The sequence below is a fragment of the Lepidochelys kempii genome, chromosome 7, assembly GCF_965140265.1.
Source record: "Lepidochelys kempii isolate rLepKem1 chromosome 7, rLepKem1.hap2, whole genome shotgun sequence".
In the NCBI taxonomy this organism is placed as follows: domain Eukaryota; kingdom Metazoa; phylum Chordata; order Testudines; family Cheloniidae; genus Lepidochelys; species Lepidochelys kempii.
The window spans coordinates 121,164,757-121,181,876 of NC_133262.1; the positions used below are offsets into that span (position 1 = coordinate 121,164,757).

The window sequence follows — 17,120 nt, forward strand, 5'->3', positions numbered from 1 at the left end:
AGACTCTTGATTTCAGAAATCCGACCTCTCTTGAAAACAAGTTACCAAAGACCAACGACTGCAGTGACTGCATGAGTGTGATTCTTAAGACCGTTCACTGGTCACTTTTGCTATCTAGTAACAGCAAATTCACTGCCATGGAAGAGATCAGACTAGAGTACCAGGTCTGAATTTCTTCCTATTGGGTTAGCTAAGTGCACCAGGGGATTCAAAAGCAGAGTGTCATTTGTTAATGGTAGTGACTGACACTCAAGGCCTTCACAGTCTGAGCAGCCTGTGTCCTTGCATATCTTGGATATCCACATTCTGCCATTGTGGGAGAAAATTTGCAAAGTGAAATAATTTCTATCAAGAACAGTGAGTGTCTTTGTTTGAGGAGAAGTCTCCTGAAGATAATTCTAATATTTGTTAGAGATGCTCAACAGAGGAGGAAGAGTGAATTCTACTCCTCACCTTTGATAACTTTTCATCTCCACAGAAGTTCAGCACATCTACGTTATATATATTTTTTAAATTACCATTTGAATTAGATTTCATTGTTTGTGGGTGGAAGGGTAAATGGTGTTTTAGAATTGTCTCCGTTTAGAACTGTCTCACTCCACTAAAGCCGAAGAGTCACTTGTCATGGTAAGAAGTAGGCTTTCAAGTATTCCTAGCCAAGGATAATCCAGCTAGAATACATGTATCAAGCTCTAAAATGGGATAGTATGATTACACCTGTGTCATCCTACTCCATTATGAAAACTTAACCACCTTTTAATGGAATATTCATGCAGTAACTGTGTACAAAGGACAGTGTTTTATTACGATTTACTCAATTCTAAACAATCCATCACTGTAGTACCTGGGTGCTCTTTCTGTAAATGTCCACATACAAACAAAATGGAAGTGTAGCTCTCAGATCTTTCTATGAACCTCCTATATGAATATGGTATTGGGGTGATTGCCAATCTATTAGGAACAAACACAGTAGATTCTTATACTGTGCCCCAAGGGTTTGTCCCAATCTTCCATGGCCCTGTAACAACTTTCCTTGGTCTAAGCTAGTCATATCCCAGGCCATTAAGGGTTCGTAGACAGAGGCTTCGACCTTGAATTAGGCGTAAAAGTGGACAGGTAGTCAATGAACCAGACTGGTGTGATGTGCTCTCTTCAGCAGAAACAGCACAATGCTTTAAAAAACAAGAGCAAGCTGCTTTCACTGAAATTGTGTTCACACGTTTCATGTCTTTCTCTTCTGAAATCGCCCCGTTTCCTTGTCTCCTAGGACACGTTAGATGTTTTAGACCTCGTAGTTGCTTAAGCCTTTCATACCCTTGATTAATTTATACGTGTCCTTGTTCATCCATATTACTCTGTTTAAATTACTTTTCAGAGTTGTTGCCAGATGGCACATGTAACCCTGAGGCACAGAACTTTCTTTGAACAGTTCCTGTATTTCCCCTTTCTGCCCTCACGTCTTTGTATTGCTCTCCTCAATTATGCTCAACACACTCTGCCTTCTTCCCCGAATTGGATCTGCTGAAATTCAAGACTTTATTCTTTGCCTTTTCGGTCTCACTTCAATTCCCATGACAAATAATATTACGTTATCTCTGCTGCTGCTTTGATGTGCTCCAACTCTCCTTTTCTCTACATTTTTAATAATTATTTCCTTTTATGTCATCACCACATAATCAAAGACCACTTCTGTTCTTCATTTTCCTCCTATTTCTTATGTATCGAGGCCATTCTTTACCTTGCCTCATCATAGAATGGCTGCATGATGATGATTAGAAGCGTAGCAAGACTTCCAGACTGGGGGGAAGGGGAGAGAGTAAAAAGTTTCACATGCTTTAGTTAAGAGACAATAAGAGGGCATATGCTACAGGTTTATGAGTCAGGAATGGTAGAGGAAATAAAGCCGTCTCTTCCATTTACTCTTTTTCATGATACACAAAAAAGGGGGCCGCCAATGAAGTTGAGAGGCAACACATTTAGGTATGATAAAGTAAAAATTTTAATCCTTAGTTAATCTGTGGCATTTACTGCCACAAGATGTCACAGAAGTCAAGAGTTTAGTGGGATTCAAAAAGGGGTTGCTCATTTAAATGGATCTAATGTGACCGGATGCCCTCATTTATATAGGCTAAAAATGTTTAGTGGATATAAACTCTCATGCTTCAGGACCAATCACCAAATGATTGGTTAGGAAGAAACTCTTCCTGTAGGCAGTTTATTTCATAATTGTCTGCTGAAAATGTAGCAGCTGCTATGGACCACTGTTGCTGACAAGAACGCTGGATTAGTTGGAACAGCAGGGAGTTTCTTGTGTTCACTGGCATGTCTGCCGAGCCTTTGTTTGATTTATTCCTTTCTCTGGTAGTGGGTCTGAGCAAATCCCTGGGTCTGTATCTGAATAAATGAAATCTGTAACTTGAATGTGTTCTTCTCCCCCAAACCTTTAAGTTATCTCTTCCTTCCTGATTGATGCTTTCTAACACTGTCCTACTCTGTTTGCTCTTGGTTTAGTTTTTAATTCTGATCTGCCTTGACTATAATCCAACCACAGCTTTGCCTCCCGCAGCACTCCTGTATTCCATCCTTTGGCATAATTACAGCAAAATGAAAGTCTTACGCAAGGAACTACAGATGGGAGAATCTTACCAAATTAAACTGGTGGAGGGAAATGACATTAAGAGCAAGGTGTGAAGAACGCTAGTCTCCTGTCTAGGACCTGAGTTGTAAATCCCTTGTTCAGAAGCCCAAGAGAGTTAAAGTAAGCCTTTTCCTGTAACATAATTTAGTTTTCTGGCCAAAACTTTGTGGCCTATAAACTGCAACTCACACTTTTAAAAAAGTCCCTTCTCCTCTTCAGACTGTTGAGTCCCTCCCTTCCTTCTCACGTAAAACCCTCTGGTTTAGAACACTCTTTGATTCCAGCTGAAAGTAACTTGGCTTGTGATGGGGGGGTGGGAAAAACCTCTAATGACTCAGAGGAGCCAAAGACCCAGAACTAAGGATTCCAAGAATATGCAATGGCCTGTATTTCCTGTCACTACTTTCCTGAGCACTCAGACTCCCACTGAAGCCAACAGGAGTGCTATAAGCGCACCCTCTCTCAGGATAGTTCTGTTCAGGGTGATGACACTGATTAGTAGTAGTAATATTTGTATTACCGTAGCACTTAGGAACTCTAGTGGTGTATATTCTGCTAGGCACTGTGCAGAGACCGAACAAAAAGATGGTCTCTGTCTCAAGCTTATAATTTAAGACCAGAGACAACGGATGGATACAGACAGAAGGCAGAGTACAATGAGACAGTATTGGTCTGTGGACTCCAGACCAGCAGCCTCACTGTTAATTTTTTGTTGTTGGTATCATGGAAAAAAGTTTTTAAGCAAGATAAGAAGGTATCTTTGCAGTAGCTTACAAGGAGCTCCTCCCAAGTATGAGGGGCAGCATGGGAGAAGGCACTAAGGTGCTTGTTTGAAACTTAGGTTACTAATTATTTATTCCTTTTTAATATCTCTGTGCTTTCCATGAGCAAATCACTCTTCTCTTCTGTTTTCTGTCATTCTCCCCATTTTGATCCCCTCTACAGCATGGTCTTGGAGAACCATGCTCTCAGTTTTGCTTACTGATACAGGATGTCCCCAGACTGACTGAACATAGGCATTATTGGATACTAGGTAAAAATATCAATAATTCAGAAATCCTATTGAAATTCACTGTCATTGAGGCTCCTAAGTCATTTAAGGCACCTTTTGAAAATTTGACCCAGCGTCAGTAAATCCATACTGTTGTGTTTTGCACTTACATTAGCTATTTTGAAGCTTAATGTTTGGAAGAAGAAATATAGAATATACCTCACATACCTTCTTTATAGCAGCAATGAATGCCTTTTCTAATGCCCAAACTAGTATGGAAGCCTTTGTGAAAGATAAAGCTTATGCCTTTGTCTTGCCTTCCCAGTTCAGTGGTTACTATATCAAAATCCCAATACATGAGCAAGAGAGTGAACTGAAGGACTGTCCATGTATGTGACCTGGCAAACTGTGTGTTCTGGCATTTCAATTAAGAAGTGTCCTCTGTGCACAGCTATTTTAACAATATCATTTTCACAAGTGTCTTTTTTTCTTTGTTATAATTTTAAAGCATAAACTGTTACTGAATGTGAAACTAATTCTTAACTCTGTCATGTACACTTCTTGAACCCTTGACGTTTAAGAGAGTTAAAGATTATTATTTTAATGGTAGAAAACTGCGGCTCTAAAAATTGATGGGCCTGACCCAAGGAGTGTGGATCTGGAGCTGAACTTCCCCAAAATATGGAAATGTTCAGATGTCTCCATTTCTGTTTAATTTTAACTATCCATTTCTAGTCAGTATTTAGAAAAGCTTCCTGATTTTTTTTAACATATTTTGCCTGGACAAAGTATGCTTAAAATCAGTTTGTAGTAGAAAATGCATTTTCTCCTAATTAATTACTTACTGTACTTTAATTAAATAAATAAATAAAGTATACTAGGGATAGCGTGTTAGTGCTCAGTTACTACAATGATGAGCATAGTACAACTTTCAGAGTAACAGCCGTGTTAGTCTGTATTCGCAAAAAGAAAAGGAGGACTTGTGGCACCTTAGAGACTAACCAATTTATTAGAGCATAATACATAGTACAACTTTGTAGCTTTCTACAGGTCCTATAAATACTTACTACTACTAAATGTAAGACTGTATATATTTTAAAGTATCACAGCCCCGGACAAGGTCCAGGCCCCATTGTACCAGACTTTATACATAGTAAGACAGCATAGGCCCCAAAGATCTTGCACCTGAGTAGAGGAAACAACAATAACATCTCTTCAAAGTTTCAAAGTCCTAGACGCAAATTATCTAATCCAGGGTGTAAAAACTAAAATTCTGCTATTGGCTTTTAAAACAAATTAGAGACTACTACTAAATGCAATGACAGTTCTGTTGCTGTGTGTTCCTTGGGCTCAAGAAGTTATCTTGTTTCCTGTATTGTATAAACTAAAACCCAAGAGTTTTACATTCCACCTAATCAGTTCTTGCTAACAAGACCAGTTCTCAGAATTATGTTGTTTTTATTCCCCACCCCTCCATCATTTTTCTTTTCTTTCTTTTTATGTTTCCATCCATGTTCCAAACTAGTTTCTAAGCGACGCAAGGCTCACCTGAGGCGCCTGGACCGGCGATGGACGCTGGGCGGGATAGTCAACAGGCAGCAGAGTCGAGGTGAATAGCTTCCTGTGGCATAGTCCCCTTAAAAGCACAACAGCTGAGCTTCTGCTGCTGCTCCTCATCTCCTGCCATGTAGCATGCCAAAAGGGAATGATTGGCATTTTGCTGGTTGACCCAATCTTGTTTACTTGGTGATAGACTTAAGCCTGAGCTGCAAAATTCAGATGTGGATTTCAAACATCCCGAAGTATTGATTTTCAGGGTATTTGGAGTAAGTTTGGTCAATCCACTCAGAGATGAGCCAACAGCAAAACTTGGCCCTGGAGTCTGACTCCCCACCCAGTTTGGGAGCAGTCAGATCTGGTGGTTGCTTCAGGCACATCTCTACTCTTTCGTTCCTAAGTTTAAACAAGTGATACTTTTACAGTTCCTTGTCAGAAAAATGGAGAAAATATCAGGAAACACAGGGATGTTTGAACTGCAAAAGCATCAGAGATTGGGTTTGGATGAGTACCTGGATGCATCTTCAAACTTCATCCTGAAAATTGAGACCTCTAGAGAATGTATAGCTTTCTGGCAAGATTTTTGATGTTTCCAGTAATGCCACAAGGACTGTCCTCCTTTTGGTGTTTTTCTCCTTGAGACTGAAACCACAAACACCCATTTCTGTAGAGGTTCCCCCCAAAAATATTGGAAAAGAGAACTTGGTCTCAAGGATTCAGTGTTCCTCTTTAGGGAAAGGTTAAGAGAGACTGGAGTGATACTTTACTGGCCTTCCTACAATCTGAAGATTTTTTCTTTAAACATAATGCAAACATTGACATTATGATTGGATTTTTCCAAAGAACTTGAACCATGAGAAGCTGATGAAGTAACCAGAATTGTGGATTAAAAGATTTACGTCTCTGTGGGATAGTCCTGACTCAGCAAGTTCTTGGTGTCAACCCAGTGCATTTGAGGGATGGAAGGAATGAAAGTGACTTTCCTCTATTATTGCTCTTTTGCTTAGAGGAGACCTTTGCTAGGGAATGGAGCCAGATCTATGCATAAGTAAACCCGATCTTATTTAACAATAAATAATGAATGCCCTTCCGGGTGCTAGTGTGTGAGGAGAGGAAAAGCAAAACTTGTGAATTTAGATTCCACTGCAACATGGATGTTTCTGTATACAGGGAAGGGAACCCCAGTTGTCACCAAATCTGTGTGGTTGGTTACAGACTGTTGTGTTACTTTGGCCCCTTCAGTGGTTCCCAAAAGCAAAAACATGTTCTTTTCATTATCGCTCCATGAGCCAAAAATATCATGAGAAGAGCAGGTCTTGTTCCTTGCCCAACAAAGGGGTCCCTGAGCCAATGAAAAGCCTCTGAAGAATATAAGTGCACATACTAGATATGAAGATGCCAAAACCAAAACACTTATTTCTGTGCTGCAGGGAATGGGAGGGTTTTTTCAGTTTGCATGTACATAGCCTTATTAGATCATTCTAGACTCTTTCCGACCAAGAAACTCTAATTCCCATGAATAACAGCAATTTCCAAAATAGTGTTTTCAAACTCAACAAAGACACTTTTCTTGTTCTATGTATTATATTGCACCCAAAAAAGACATTAAAAGAATATTTAGTTTGTAAAATCAAGCACTAAGAATTAGGAAATGCTGAAATTAATGTACCTGTGCAATCTTTATTTGGCCCCCTTGTGCGTATGCATTATAATAGTCTTTAATTTATATGATCACATAATGCATACGCACAAGGGGGCCCGTTCCCACCAGGCTTGACCCTTTCTTCCCCATCCCCTCCAACCTGTCCCTGTCTTGTCTCTTCACCACCCTAGCTAATGTCAGTTTTCAAATCCTAGTCTCCTTGCTCAGCCGTTCCTTGTCCCCTATTGGTTTCCAGTCCCAATCTCCTTCCCCTTGCTCCTGGTCCTGGTTTAGCCAGTCCTCCACTCCCTCCCATAAGCCCTCAGCCCTCATTCCCCAATTCTCAATCCCAGTCTCCCCCACCTCCCGGTTTCCCTCTTCCCCTCTCTGCTAGCCTTCAGTCCCAGTCTCTCCAGCTCCTTGTCCTAATCTACTCCCCCTGCCTCCTCCCCATGTCCAGCTCTTGTTCCCTCTGCATTTGAATTAGGCAGTGAGAGTCTCTCTGCTCTGAGCTGAGGTGCCCTGATCTGGACCCAGCACAGCCTGCAGCAGGCTAGTGCTGCAATTGCAGGGAAAATCTAATTCAGCCCAGGACTGGCGCATGGTCAGTGCACATATAGTTTCCAGGAAATGTAGCTTGCTACGTATGTTTCTGCTGAGCATGTGCAAACAGCAAGTTTTCAAAGGCTTTTAACTTGGGTGGATTTTCACAGGGACCACTAAAGACATATCCTGACACAAAAGCCACACCCCCTCCAAATTCCCTGTCCCTGCACCAAAGCATTGAGGAGCTAGCTCTGTTCAAAGAAAAGGTCACCAGAATTTAACATAGGCAAAACAATGTATTTTTCTCTAGCCTTGTTCTGGGAAACAGCTGGATCGTTTTAGCTGATATTTTCAAAAAGATCAGCCTGAGACACTGCTGGTGTGGAAAAATTTCAGCTGAAACGATTTGGCAAAGTAATAAGCAACTGAAAACAGGGTGCTGTAAGGGGAAGTGTTTGGGCAAACTTAAATAGGCAGTTCTACCAGCCCAACCTATAATATAGTAATCGTTTAGAAACTGGATTTTGAATTTGGAGACTCTAAAGGCCAAGATTTTTCAAAAGTGACTAGTGACTTTTGTATGCTCCAGCTTCTGAGTGTTTAACTTGAGACACCTGAAAAGGCATTTGACTTTCAGAGGGTGGGTGCTTAGCATTTCCTGAAAATGGGGCCCCCTTGAAGGGGTCACAAATTGTCCACCCAAAAATCACTAGTTAGTTTTTTTTAAAAAAACAAACAAAAAACCAACCTTGGCCATTATTGTTTAGACTCAGAAGGCAAAAATATTTTGAAGAAGGCATTGCAATGGGTTCTGCCCTCTTCTGGGTGGGGGGGGTCTAAGAGGATTGTAGTAAGCTCTGCTATTACTGTTGACCTAGCTAATGTAGTTTTAGATCAAACAGCTGAAGGAGAAAGTCAGCAGTTCACATCCATTCTCTCCACCTGTTGCTTTTATAGGGCCTCATAAAGGTCTGATTTACAGACAGTTACATTTTTATATATTTTACTTGGTACCTCTTTGCCACAAGTTAAGGAAAATGTAGCATTTTTGAGTTAATTCTAGTATAAACTTGCTTCCAATCAGTTCAGGATTGTTCCCTACAAACATAATTCATTGGGTAGTTTGTATGTGTTCTACTGACCTCTGCTGTATGGGGTCAGAATTACTTAGCCTTGTGTCATAAGCTCTCTGTTGCGAAGAGCTAAATGATTCTCCTTTAGTTCAAGAGATGGAGCCTGTGCCATTCAGAGCAGGTATGTGTGGCCAGTACCTGGTATGCTGTGGCTGCCACTACGATATAAATCATTTGTATGATCTTCCGATGCTGTGGTGATAAGAGCAGTTATGCTTCAGTATATAAAAATAGTCAGCAGGAAGAGACGAACTCTTAAAGAAGGATCATAGAATCATAGAATATCAGGGTTGGAAGGGACCTCAGGAGGTCATCTAGTCCAACCCCCTGCTCAAAACAGGACCGATCCCCGACTAAATCATCCCAGCCAGGGCTTTGTCAAGCCTGACTTTAAAAACCTCCAAGGAAGGAGATTCCACCACCTCCCTAGGTAACCCATTCCAGTGCTTCACCACCCTCCTAGTGAAAAAGTTTTTCCTAATATCCAACCTAAATCTCCCTCACTGCAATTTGAAACCATTACTCCTCGTTCTGTCATCTGCTACCACTGAACAGTCTAGATCCATCCTCTTTGGAAGCAGCTTTCAACTACCTGAAAGGGGGTATCAAATCCCCCCTCATTCTTCTCTTCTGTAGACTAAATAATCCCAGTTCCCTCAACCTCTCCTCATAAATCATGTGCTTCAGCCCCCTAATCATTTTTGTTGCCCTCTGCTGGACTCTTTCCAATTTCAGCAGCTCCCTTCCAGCCTCTGTGCTCTGTGGGGGCGGGGTGCTACCCAGTTCAGTTGCAGGGCCTGAAGCCTGCAGCAGGCAAGAGGCATGTCTCCTTCCTTGGCTCCCTCCCAACTGAGCAGGAGGCCCTGCCTCTTATACTTCCTGTCCCCCCTCAACTTTGGGCATGAGGGCTGGGCCTGGCCTGCCTTTGCCCACCTGGGCGCAGAGAGTGGTCCCTCCCCCTCTGGCTCAGTGGGAGGCCACTCCGCCAGACTACATGTGTAAATACGTACTTTTGAGAACCAAACAAATGCTTTGCATGTTCACCTCTCCCTGAGTTGCCTTAAAAAGCCTGGTTGAGCTCTTCCTGTTTTCATGTAGCCTCTCTGGCCTACTGCATAAGGATGCTTTGAGCCACTAAAAGAGTCACATCCGCATAGTGCAATTTCAGTATTTTGGCCTCAGTTTGTTTTCTCACTGGGGATCCAAGGAAAATAGTCAAGTTTTATTGCCCCTTTGCCTATTGAGGAAATAGCATGTACAGTAGTTCAGAATTTAAAAGAAATCTCGTTATTTCCCCCGTTTTGTGTTTTGAATTCTATGTTAAATAGACTTAATCAGAAGGAAAAGAGGTGGTAAAGGGAGGCTGTTCTGCAGATTAGCAACATTGTTGATAATTGTGGAGCAGTTAGGCAAAAAAAATCAAAAATAACCATCACAGAAGTCCATTTTCATTGAATATATTGTCTTCTGGAAAGGAGAGACTTTTTCCAGAAGCAAATCTGACAAGGAGGAGGGGGGAGCAGGGAGAGAGCGTTAAACTGCTGACTGAGGGGAAAGTATTTATTTTAGAAGAGAATTCTTCTGTGGTTTGGAAGATGCAGGATTTGAGCTTTTGCATTTTTCTTTGAAATCTTAATTGGATAATTACCAAACCAAACCCGCTCCTGCGTTCCAGCATTTCAAGTGAGGATCAGGTCACAGAATGACAGTGATACATAGAGAGACATCAGTTAAGTAAAGGATATTATTCCCTGACTTGGTTCTTGAAACTCTGGAGATGCAATAGGAGTTTAGAATTTGGAGCCAGGAACTCATGGGTTCCAATTCTAGGTTTGCCACGGATTCAATTTGTGGATCTATAAATATGAAGGCGGGTTACCCACCTTGCAGGCATGAGAGAAATTGTTTAAATAGTACATGGCACTTTAGACACAAGACTCTGGCCCCAAAGAGCTTATAGTGAAGACAAAGGAATGGATGCAGCTTAAGAAGAACATGAGTCAACAGCTGTGTCAGGCATACATCTTGTTAATACTAAGAGATTATTCTTCAGATTGAAAAGGGTAGTTTGTTGTCCTGGGAATTAAATTAACATTATTTGGCAAAGCATATGTGCAGGGTAGACGGTGAGCAGTAAATTTTTGTTCTGGAGGCATTGGGAAAGGTGCCATGTTGCTTAGCACCCTGGAGGAGAGAGGCTGTTCCAGGTGCAAGGGACAGCATGAAAAAGGCATGGAGCTGAGGGAGGAAGATGAAGGATTTGGGGAGGTAGATGATACTGGGGTTCACAGCCTCTGGTTCAGGCCACAGTCTTGCAGCTGCCCCAGTGCTCCAGGCTCTCTACTACAGGAGACTCTGGTGTGTTAGCCTAGTGCTTGAGCATCTACACTCATTTGTAACCCCAGATTAGGAATTTTTGAACTCTGTGTCCCAAACTCTGTGTCAGGCTCCAGCGTCTGCTGCATTATGTGGGCCTCAGTCCAGCCACCCATATCCCAGACTTCCTAGTGCCCTCCCAAAATGTGGCCACTCTAGACCTTTGTTTGTGGTGCAGTGTGGGAAAACTTGACATGCCACAAAACTTGACTGTCCGGATGAAATGGGTAACCTATATAAAAAGAGATGGTTTTCTGCATTCCCCCCCCCCCGTGTTAAAGTTTGACCAACTCAGACTAGTGCTGCTGTATGTAGCTTCCCATTTGTACAGAAAAATTTCCTAACAGTCATAAGTTGGGGTTAGTGACACTGCACCCTAAGTAAAGCACATCTCATTCAAAACAATTTTGTTCAGTGTCAAATTACCAATATTGAATCGTTATCAAATATTGCTGTCAACTGACTCAGTAGACAGTAACCAATTATCTAAAAAACCAACAATCTATATCAACTACCAGTGTAGCATCAAGCAGTGCAAACCTAAAAAGCACTGCATATAGCTTGTTATGCCAGGAATGTTTTTGACATCACAACTCCAGTGTGTGGCAATAATAATTCAGGCCAATCCAACAGAACACAAAAGTTAGTAGCTCCTGTCTCTTGCCCAGCAAAACTTACCAGATTGTGGTAACCTGTAATATGAATGGACAGTACAGTGTACTAATAAATTACATAAATTTATATATGAAGACTTTATGTGGAATGTCACTGTTCCAAATTCCTGTTCTACTCCTGTAATAATGCCTATCCCAGTATTTCAGAACAACTCTAAAATTACATCTTTCAAATAAAGTCCTGGACCTAATATTCCCAGGCCCACAATAGGAGACTAAAAACAATTGGAAAAAGGAAACTGTCCACAGGTTGCGCAAAAGAATGTTCAGACCATTGGACACATGGGGCATGAATGTATGCACAGGTAAAGCAAAATGGGAAAGAAACAGTATTTAGCCCCGAGTCATTTTCAGTTCATACATTATGCTTTTCTGGGATGATGGGTAAACATCCTCCCCATAAAAAGACACAAAGCAGGGGAATGTAGTAGAGAGAGAGAGAGAGTGCCTGGTGCAAGATCTGAGGCCTGAACCAAAGGCTGTGAACGAGAGTCGACCTGGTCTTGGCAAAATAACACACTAGATGTTTACATAAATACATTTCAGAAGGCTAGTACAGATACACCCCAATCCAGTACAAGATAACAGGGTTTGACCGAACAATGAATTCAGATGGTTTGTCCAAGATATGAACCAGGAGTGGCGTAACAAACAGATGTCTTGAAATACGTACAGTAGTATGTAAGTTGTTTCCCAGTTGTTTTTCTCAGTCTATAAATGTTGTGGTACCCCGCCTCAATCCTTTTGTGTGGCGTAGGGGACAGCAGAAACTCCTGCTGCTGACTGGGCACTCGTGTGTTTAGTGTACCTGTAACCACGGAGCCAGAGCACTATGACTGTGTCTTGAGGACAATAAAACTGTCCGAGTTAATTTTGCCACCGAACCTTGCAGGTAGTCTCTTTATGCGTAACATCGAGGTCTGCTGAATTAACATGTGGCACTATCTGCTAATACTTATAACATTGGAGCTCCAAGGACAGAAGCACAGAACAGCATTACTGAGGCAACAACATTCTAGCCATCAACACAACATCTGCTAACTGAAGTTCTACTAACCCTGGGTTTACATTGCAGTGTAGACATGCCCATAGTGATCAAATCTTGATGCACTAGAGCAGGGGGGTCTCTGTGTGGCCGCCAGCCTTTGCTGGTGGCCGCTCTGACAAATTTTCCTAAACTACTTACTTAACTTTAGGAAAAACAAATAAATATGCACACATACTTGTCCAAATAATTGTAATTTATTTATGTAGGGTTTTTTGCAGACTCAATAATAAAAATAATGTACAGTTGTATTTTGGTGCCCCTTGCCCCTCTCTGCTCCTTGCTTCTTGACCACTGTGCCCAGCAAGGCCAGCCCTGCTGAAGCCCAGAGCCGGAGCCCCATGGCTGGAGTGAGTGGGCGGGCAGGGGGGCAAAGCTCAGAGCCCACTGCTGGAGCCCCGTAGACGGGAAGTGGGTGCTGAAGCCAGCCCCCAGAAGCCCACAACTGAAGTCAGGGGGCTGAGGGGACTGAAGCCTGCCCCCAGAATCCTGCAGCTAAGGATGGGGGGGGGCAAAGCCCTCTCCTGGAGCCTGGGAGTACTGCAGGGAGGGGCTGCTGTTTTGCCCTCTCCCCCAACTCTGCCCAGGAGGCTCTCGTGGCTGTAGGCAAACCCCCCGATGGCCGCATGCGGCTATAGTGGCCGCATTTGAGAAACGCTGCACCAGAGAGTCTGGGGATTGCCACAATTTGGAGATGAAAATCGAAGCACAAGAGACTTGTGGGAGGATCGGGGTGTGGTTTGCTATCTTAACGGTTTATGCTGTTGTCTAGAAATGTAGTTTCCAAATGAATGAAATGACCGTCCAGAACTGTGATGGAATTCCAAGAGGTACAAAGTGTGCTTCTGCTTGTTCTTCTTTAGAATGGATTATCCATGTTTGTCTTTCTGGTAACTTAGTGCCTCAATCATTAAATGCCCAATAGCTTAAGCATCTTGATCAGTAACTTGGATGCCTCACTGATCATTCTCTTAAATGATAATGTGTCCATGTGAATCAACTGATTTTTTTTAATACGATTTCCTCCTCCTAGGGTTTGTCTCGGGAGAAGCAAACCAGAATGACTTTTGGGTTATAAATGAGCCCATACTTCAAGAGTGCAGTTTAGGTTAAAAACCTCATGTATGTGTGTTTATGGTCACCCCTTCACCACTGAAAGAAACCAAATGTGTGCAACCTTGGAAATGATTGTAATTCTTGCTGAGAAAGCACTCTGCAAGGGGAAACTTTAATGATGGCTTCCTGTTTTTGAACTGTAGGCTTAAAAATAGATCATCTAAACATACATCATAGGAACCTTAATTTCTAAATGGATTTTGAACTCCTTTGCAACATGCTGCCTCGTGAGAGCATTTTTCTTTCTTCCTTTTTGAACACTTTCCTTGGTAATTTTTTCCCCTTAGCATTTACCTATGGTTGGAGAGGGGGTGGGAGGGAAATGTTCTGAAGAATCTTTCTTCAAATTATGACCTAAACCAAAGTAATGAGGCTAAAAATGTGGGTGGTAGAACTTGTAATCAGCAAAATTGCACATGTTCAGCGCTGATGAGCACCTGAGTCTTAGCTGAACCATCCAAACCTCTTGGAAAGCTGGGCCCAGAGATGCCATGCCGACTGCCCTTCTTGTGGCCTCTCAGGACTTCAGTTTCTGGTATGGGCCAGAGGCCAGAACTCAATTCAAAGGGGCATAAAAATAGAAGACTAATGGAGGTGGAGGGATAATGTTCACCAGAGGGGGTTTTGGGGACTGGAAACCTTCAATTTTTGTGTTTGGGAGTGGGGGAGTAGGAGTTCCAAGCAAGGGTTATTTTCACTGAATTTTAGAGAGGGAAAGCATGGTGTGTGGCTAAGAGCATAGAAGCGGGGAGTTTTATTCTCAGCTCTGCTGCAGTAACTTGGACAAGTCAGTTAGGCGTGGTCTACAATACAAATAAACACAGTGATGGTCACTTCATGCTCTAACAAGGCTTCACTTTGCCCGCTTGAAAGGAAGGGAAGAGTTTTATGGCTGGGTTAGGGGAATGTGTTTTGATATTGGAGTCATGTAGGCTAAGCTTATAATATGAGACCTTATTCTATACATGTGGGCCTTGCCTACGCTAAGATTTTCCTCTAAAATTCATGATCACCCCCAAGCTGAGAGGGGTTAGACAATGTGGTGGTTAAAATACTGGGAGCCACTTGAAGCCTTGTCTGTACTAGAGCTCCCATCAGTGTAATTGCCCCTGTGAGGGCAATGGTGGAGCTATAGCTGTAACCCAGGTAGGCTACAACCATGTTTAAACATGGGTATTTTAGTAGTGTTGTTGGGACTGTTACCCTTCTTCTGCCACCCTTTCCCTACCTGTAAATAATGCCTCTCATGGTGAGACATGGAGATTTAAGGTTTGTAAAGTGCTATGACAGTCTGATGGCAAAGTACCATCATCCCCGGTTTGCATTCCCATGTGGATGGCTAGGTTTGACAGCACTGGAAAGGCTGATGTGCTGTTTGGTCATTGCTGCTTAAAGTCGTCGATCAGCAAATTCCTTTGGATCAGGGAGCTGGAATACCCACAAGTGCTCGGGTAGGAACACCTCTCATCTGACCATTTCTCCTTGTCTTCTGTAGAAGATAATGGGTAGAACTTCCAAAGAGTCAGACTCTTCTGACCACAAAGAGGAATCAAGGCAGTGGCAGCCAGAATGGAGAGCTAGTTAAATAAAAATATTGCCTCCAGCTACAGCGGGGACTGCTGTTTACATGTAGCGGGAATAAAATAAACAGACATCTTTGTCATAACTCTTGTGGCAAGAGTGTGGTCTGGTAGTCTCTAGTATAAGGAATGGGGCTTTATGACATGAGAGATACACAAAGTGGAGTTTTGAGGGGCTAGTGGTGATGTCAGCCTCCCTATGATTATAATCTGCAGTAAACACATGGTTTAGCTCTTTTGCTGCGACTTTTATAGGAGAATGATAGAAAGATACCCTAGGCAATATATTTCTGGGATGATGTTCAGTGGTTCAGGTGCCTGAAGTCACTTGGCCTCCTGCCTTCACCATATATTCCAGGCAAGTTCTGATCACCTAGAAATCATCTGCATCTCCAGTTAATGCTCTGGTCTTACAAGCTCAAAAATGAGCTAGTTTAACCCACTCATTCTGCAGTATGACCTTTTGAAACTTGTTCTCCCTGTGTAACCAAAACCATTCCACAGACCAGACGCCCATCTAGAGGAAACGTTCTCCATCTCATGATTTGATTCTTGGACTGATTAGCTGCAACTGCAGTAGTGAATCTGAAGGCAAGTTATTGTTCAGGGAAAGTACAGAATACCGACCATGCTGTTCAGGAATGACCCCTTCGGAGTCACTTAGCAAGCGTTACCATAATAAATTACTAAAGCAGCTTCTCTGGGAGCAGAAGTAGTTTTGCTTCTTGAGGAAATGAAGGTTTTGAGAGTTCAATACATCGGAATCAGAAGGACCCAGGCGAGCAAAGTTGTCTTTAAAGATGCAGTCTCTGACTCCGCAGCCATCAGATGTTCTGCCAACATTATTCTCTTTCCGAGGTATTTCTTTTTCTCAGTAAATATTTTTTTCCTTTACATTTTCCTTACTTCACTCAGCAACAAAATATAATTCAATCACAAAACTAAACAGATGGAGGTGTTTCTATTTGACTCCCTCTCAAAAGAGCATTTGCCTTAAGCTGCTGCAACCCTTTTCCCACTCCTTTCATTTGCCATTTGTGCAATGATCAGGAACTCTGGATTCACTTAGGTTCTTGCCCTCTCTCCTTCACAGAGAGACCCCTACTCATTTTCCCATGTCTAACCCTCCAATGTAATAGCCACCATTTTAACAGGTTAGGTGGACTGAGTGGAACACCCTTAGTATGTCTACATAGCACCTAGACACCCACGGTTGGCCCATGCTAGGACACTCTGACTCATGGGGCTGTTTCACTGTTGTGTAGACTTCTGGGCTTGGGTTGGAGCCTGAGCTCTGGTACTGTCCAACCCCTCAGGGTCCTAGAGCCTGGGCTTCAGCCTGCTCCCAGAAGTCTACACAACAGTGAAACAGCCCCATGAGTCCGAGTCAGCTAGCAGTGGGCCAGCTGTGGGTGTCTAGTTGCTGTGTAGACATACCCTTAGAACCTTGCTATTCTCCCCGTTAGTCATTTACAGGAGTCGCTACTAAACATGCGGCTACCCCCATCCTATCCTGGGTTCAGCATGATGTTTTGGCACCATTTCCTATCCCTGCCAATGCTCAGCAAGAGTCCCCGGCGATAGGAAAAAGGTTAAATTTTTGTAGCTTTGAGACTAACTTACAAAAATGCTGAGTATGAGACTGATGAAAATACTGTGCAGTAAGTGTCCTCAAGGGTGACAGCATGGTGTGGTGGGTAAAGCAAGGGACTGAGAATGAAGTTTTTTTGGTTTCTGTTCTTGGCTCTGCCACTCACTCTGGGACTTTGGGCCACTAAGCTCCAGTCTAGTGCTTCAGTTTTCCCATGTGTAGAATGGGGAC

General features: G+C 42.6%; 1 protein-coding gene across 10 annotated transcripts in view; it reads left to right on the plus strand.

The window, feature by feature from the left end:
- SH3PXD2A (SH3 and PX domains 2A) overlaps positions 1 to 17,120 on the plus strand; it is a 395,312-nt gene that overhangs the window by 350,261 nt on the left and 27,931 nt on the right. For 8 of the 10 annotated variants that reach the window (XM_073354457.1, XM_073354456.1, XM_073354458.1 and 5 more), the window contains one exon: positions 5,155 to 5,238. The exons of the other annotated variants lie outside the window; for them this stretch is intronic. In XM_073354457.1, the coding sequence (XP_073210558.1) occupies positions 5,155 to 5,238 (84 nt within the window). The remainder of the gene's footprint in view (positions 1 to 5,154; positions 5,239 to 17,120) is intronic. 10 annotated transcript variants of the gene reach the window in all.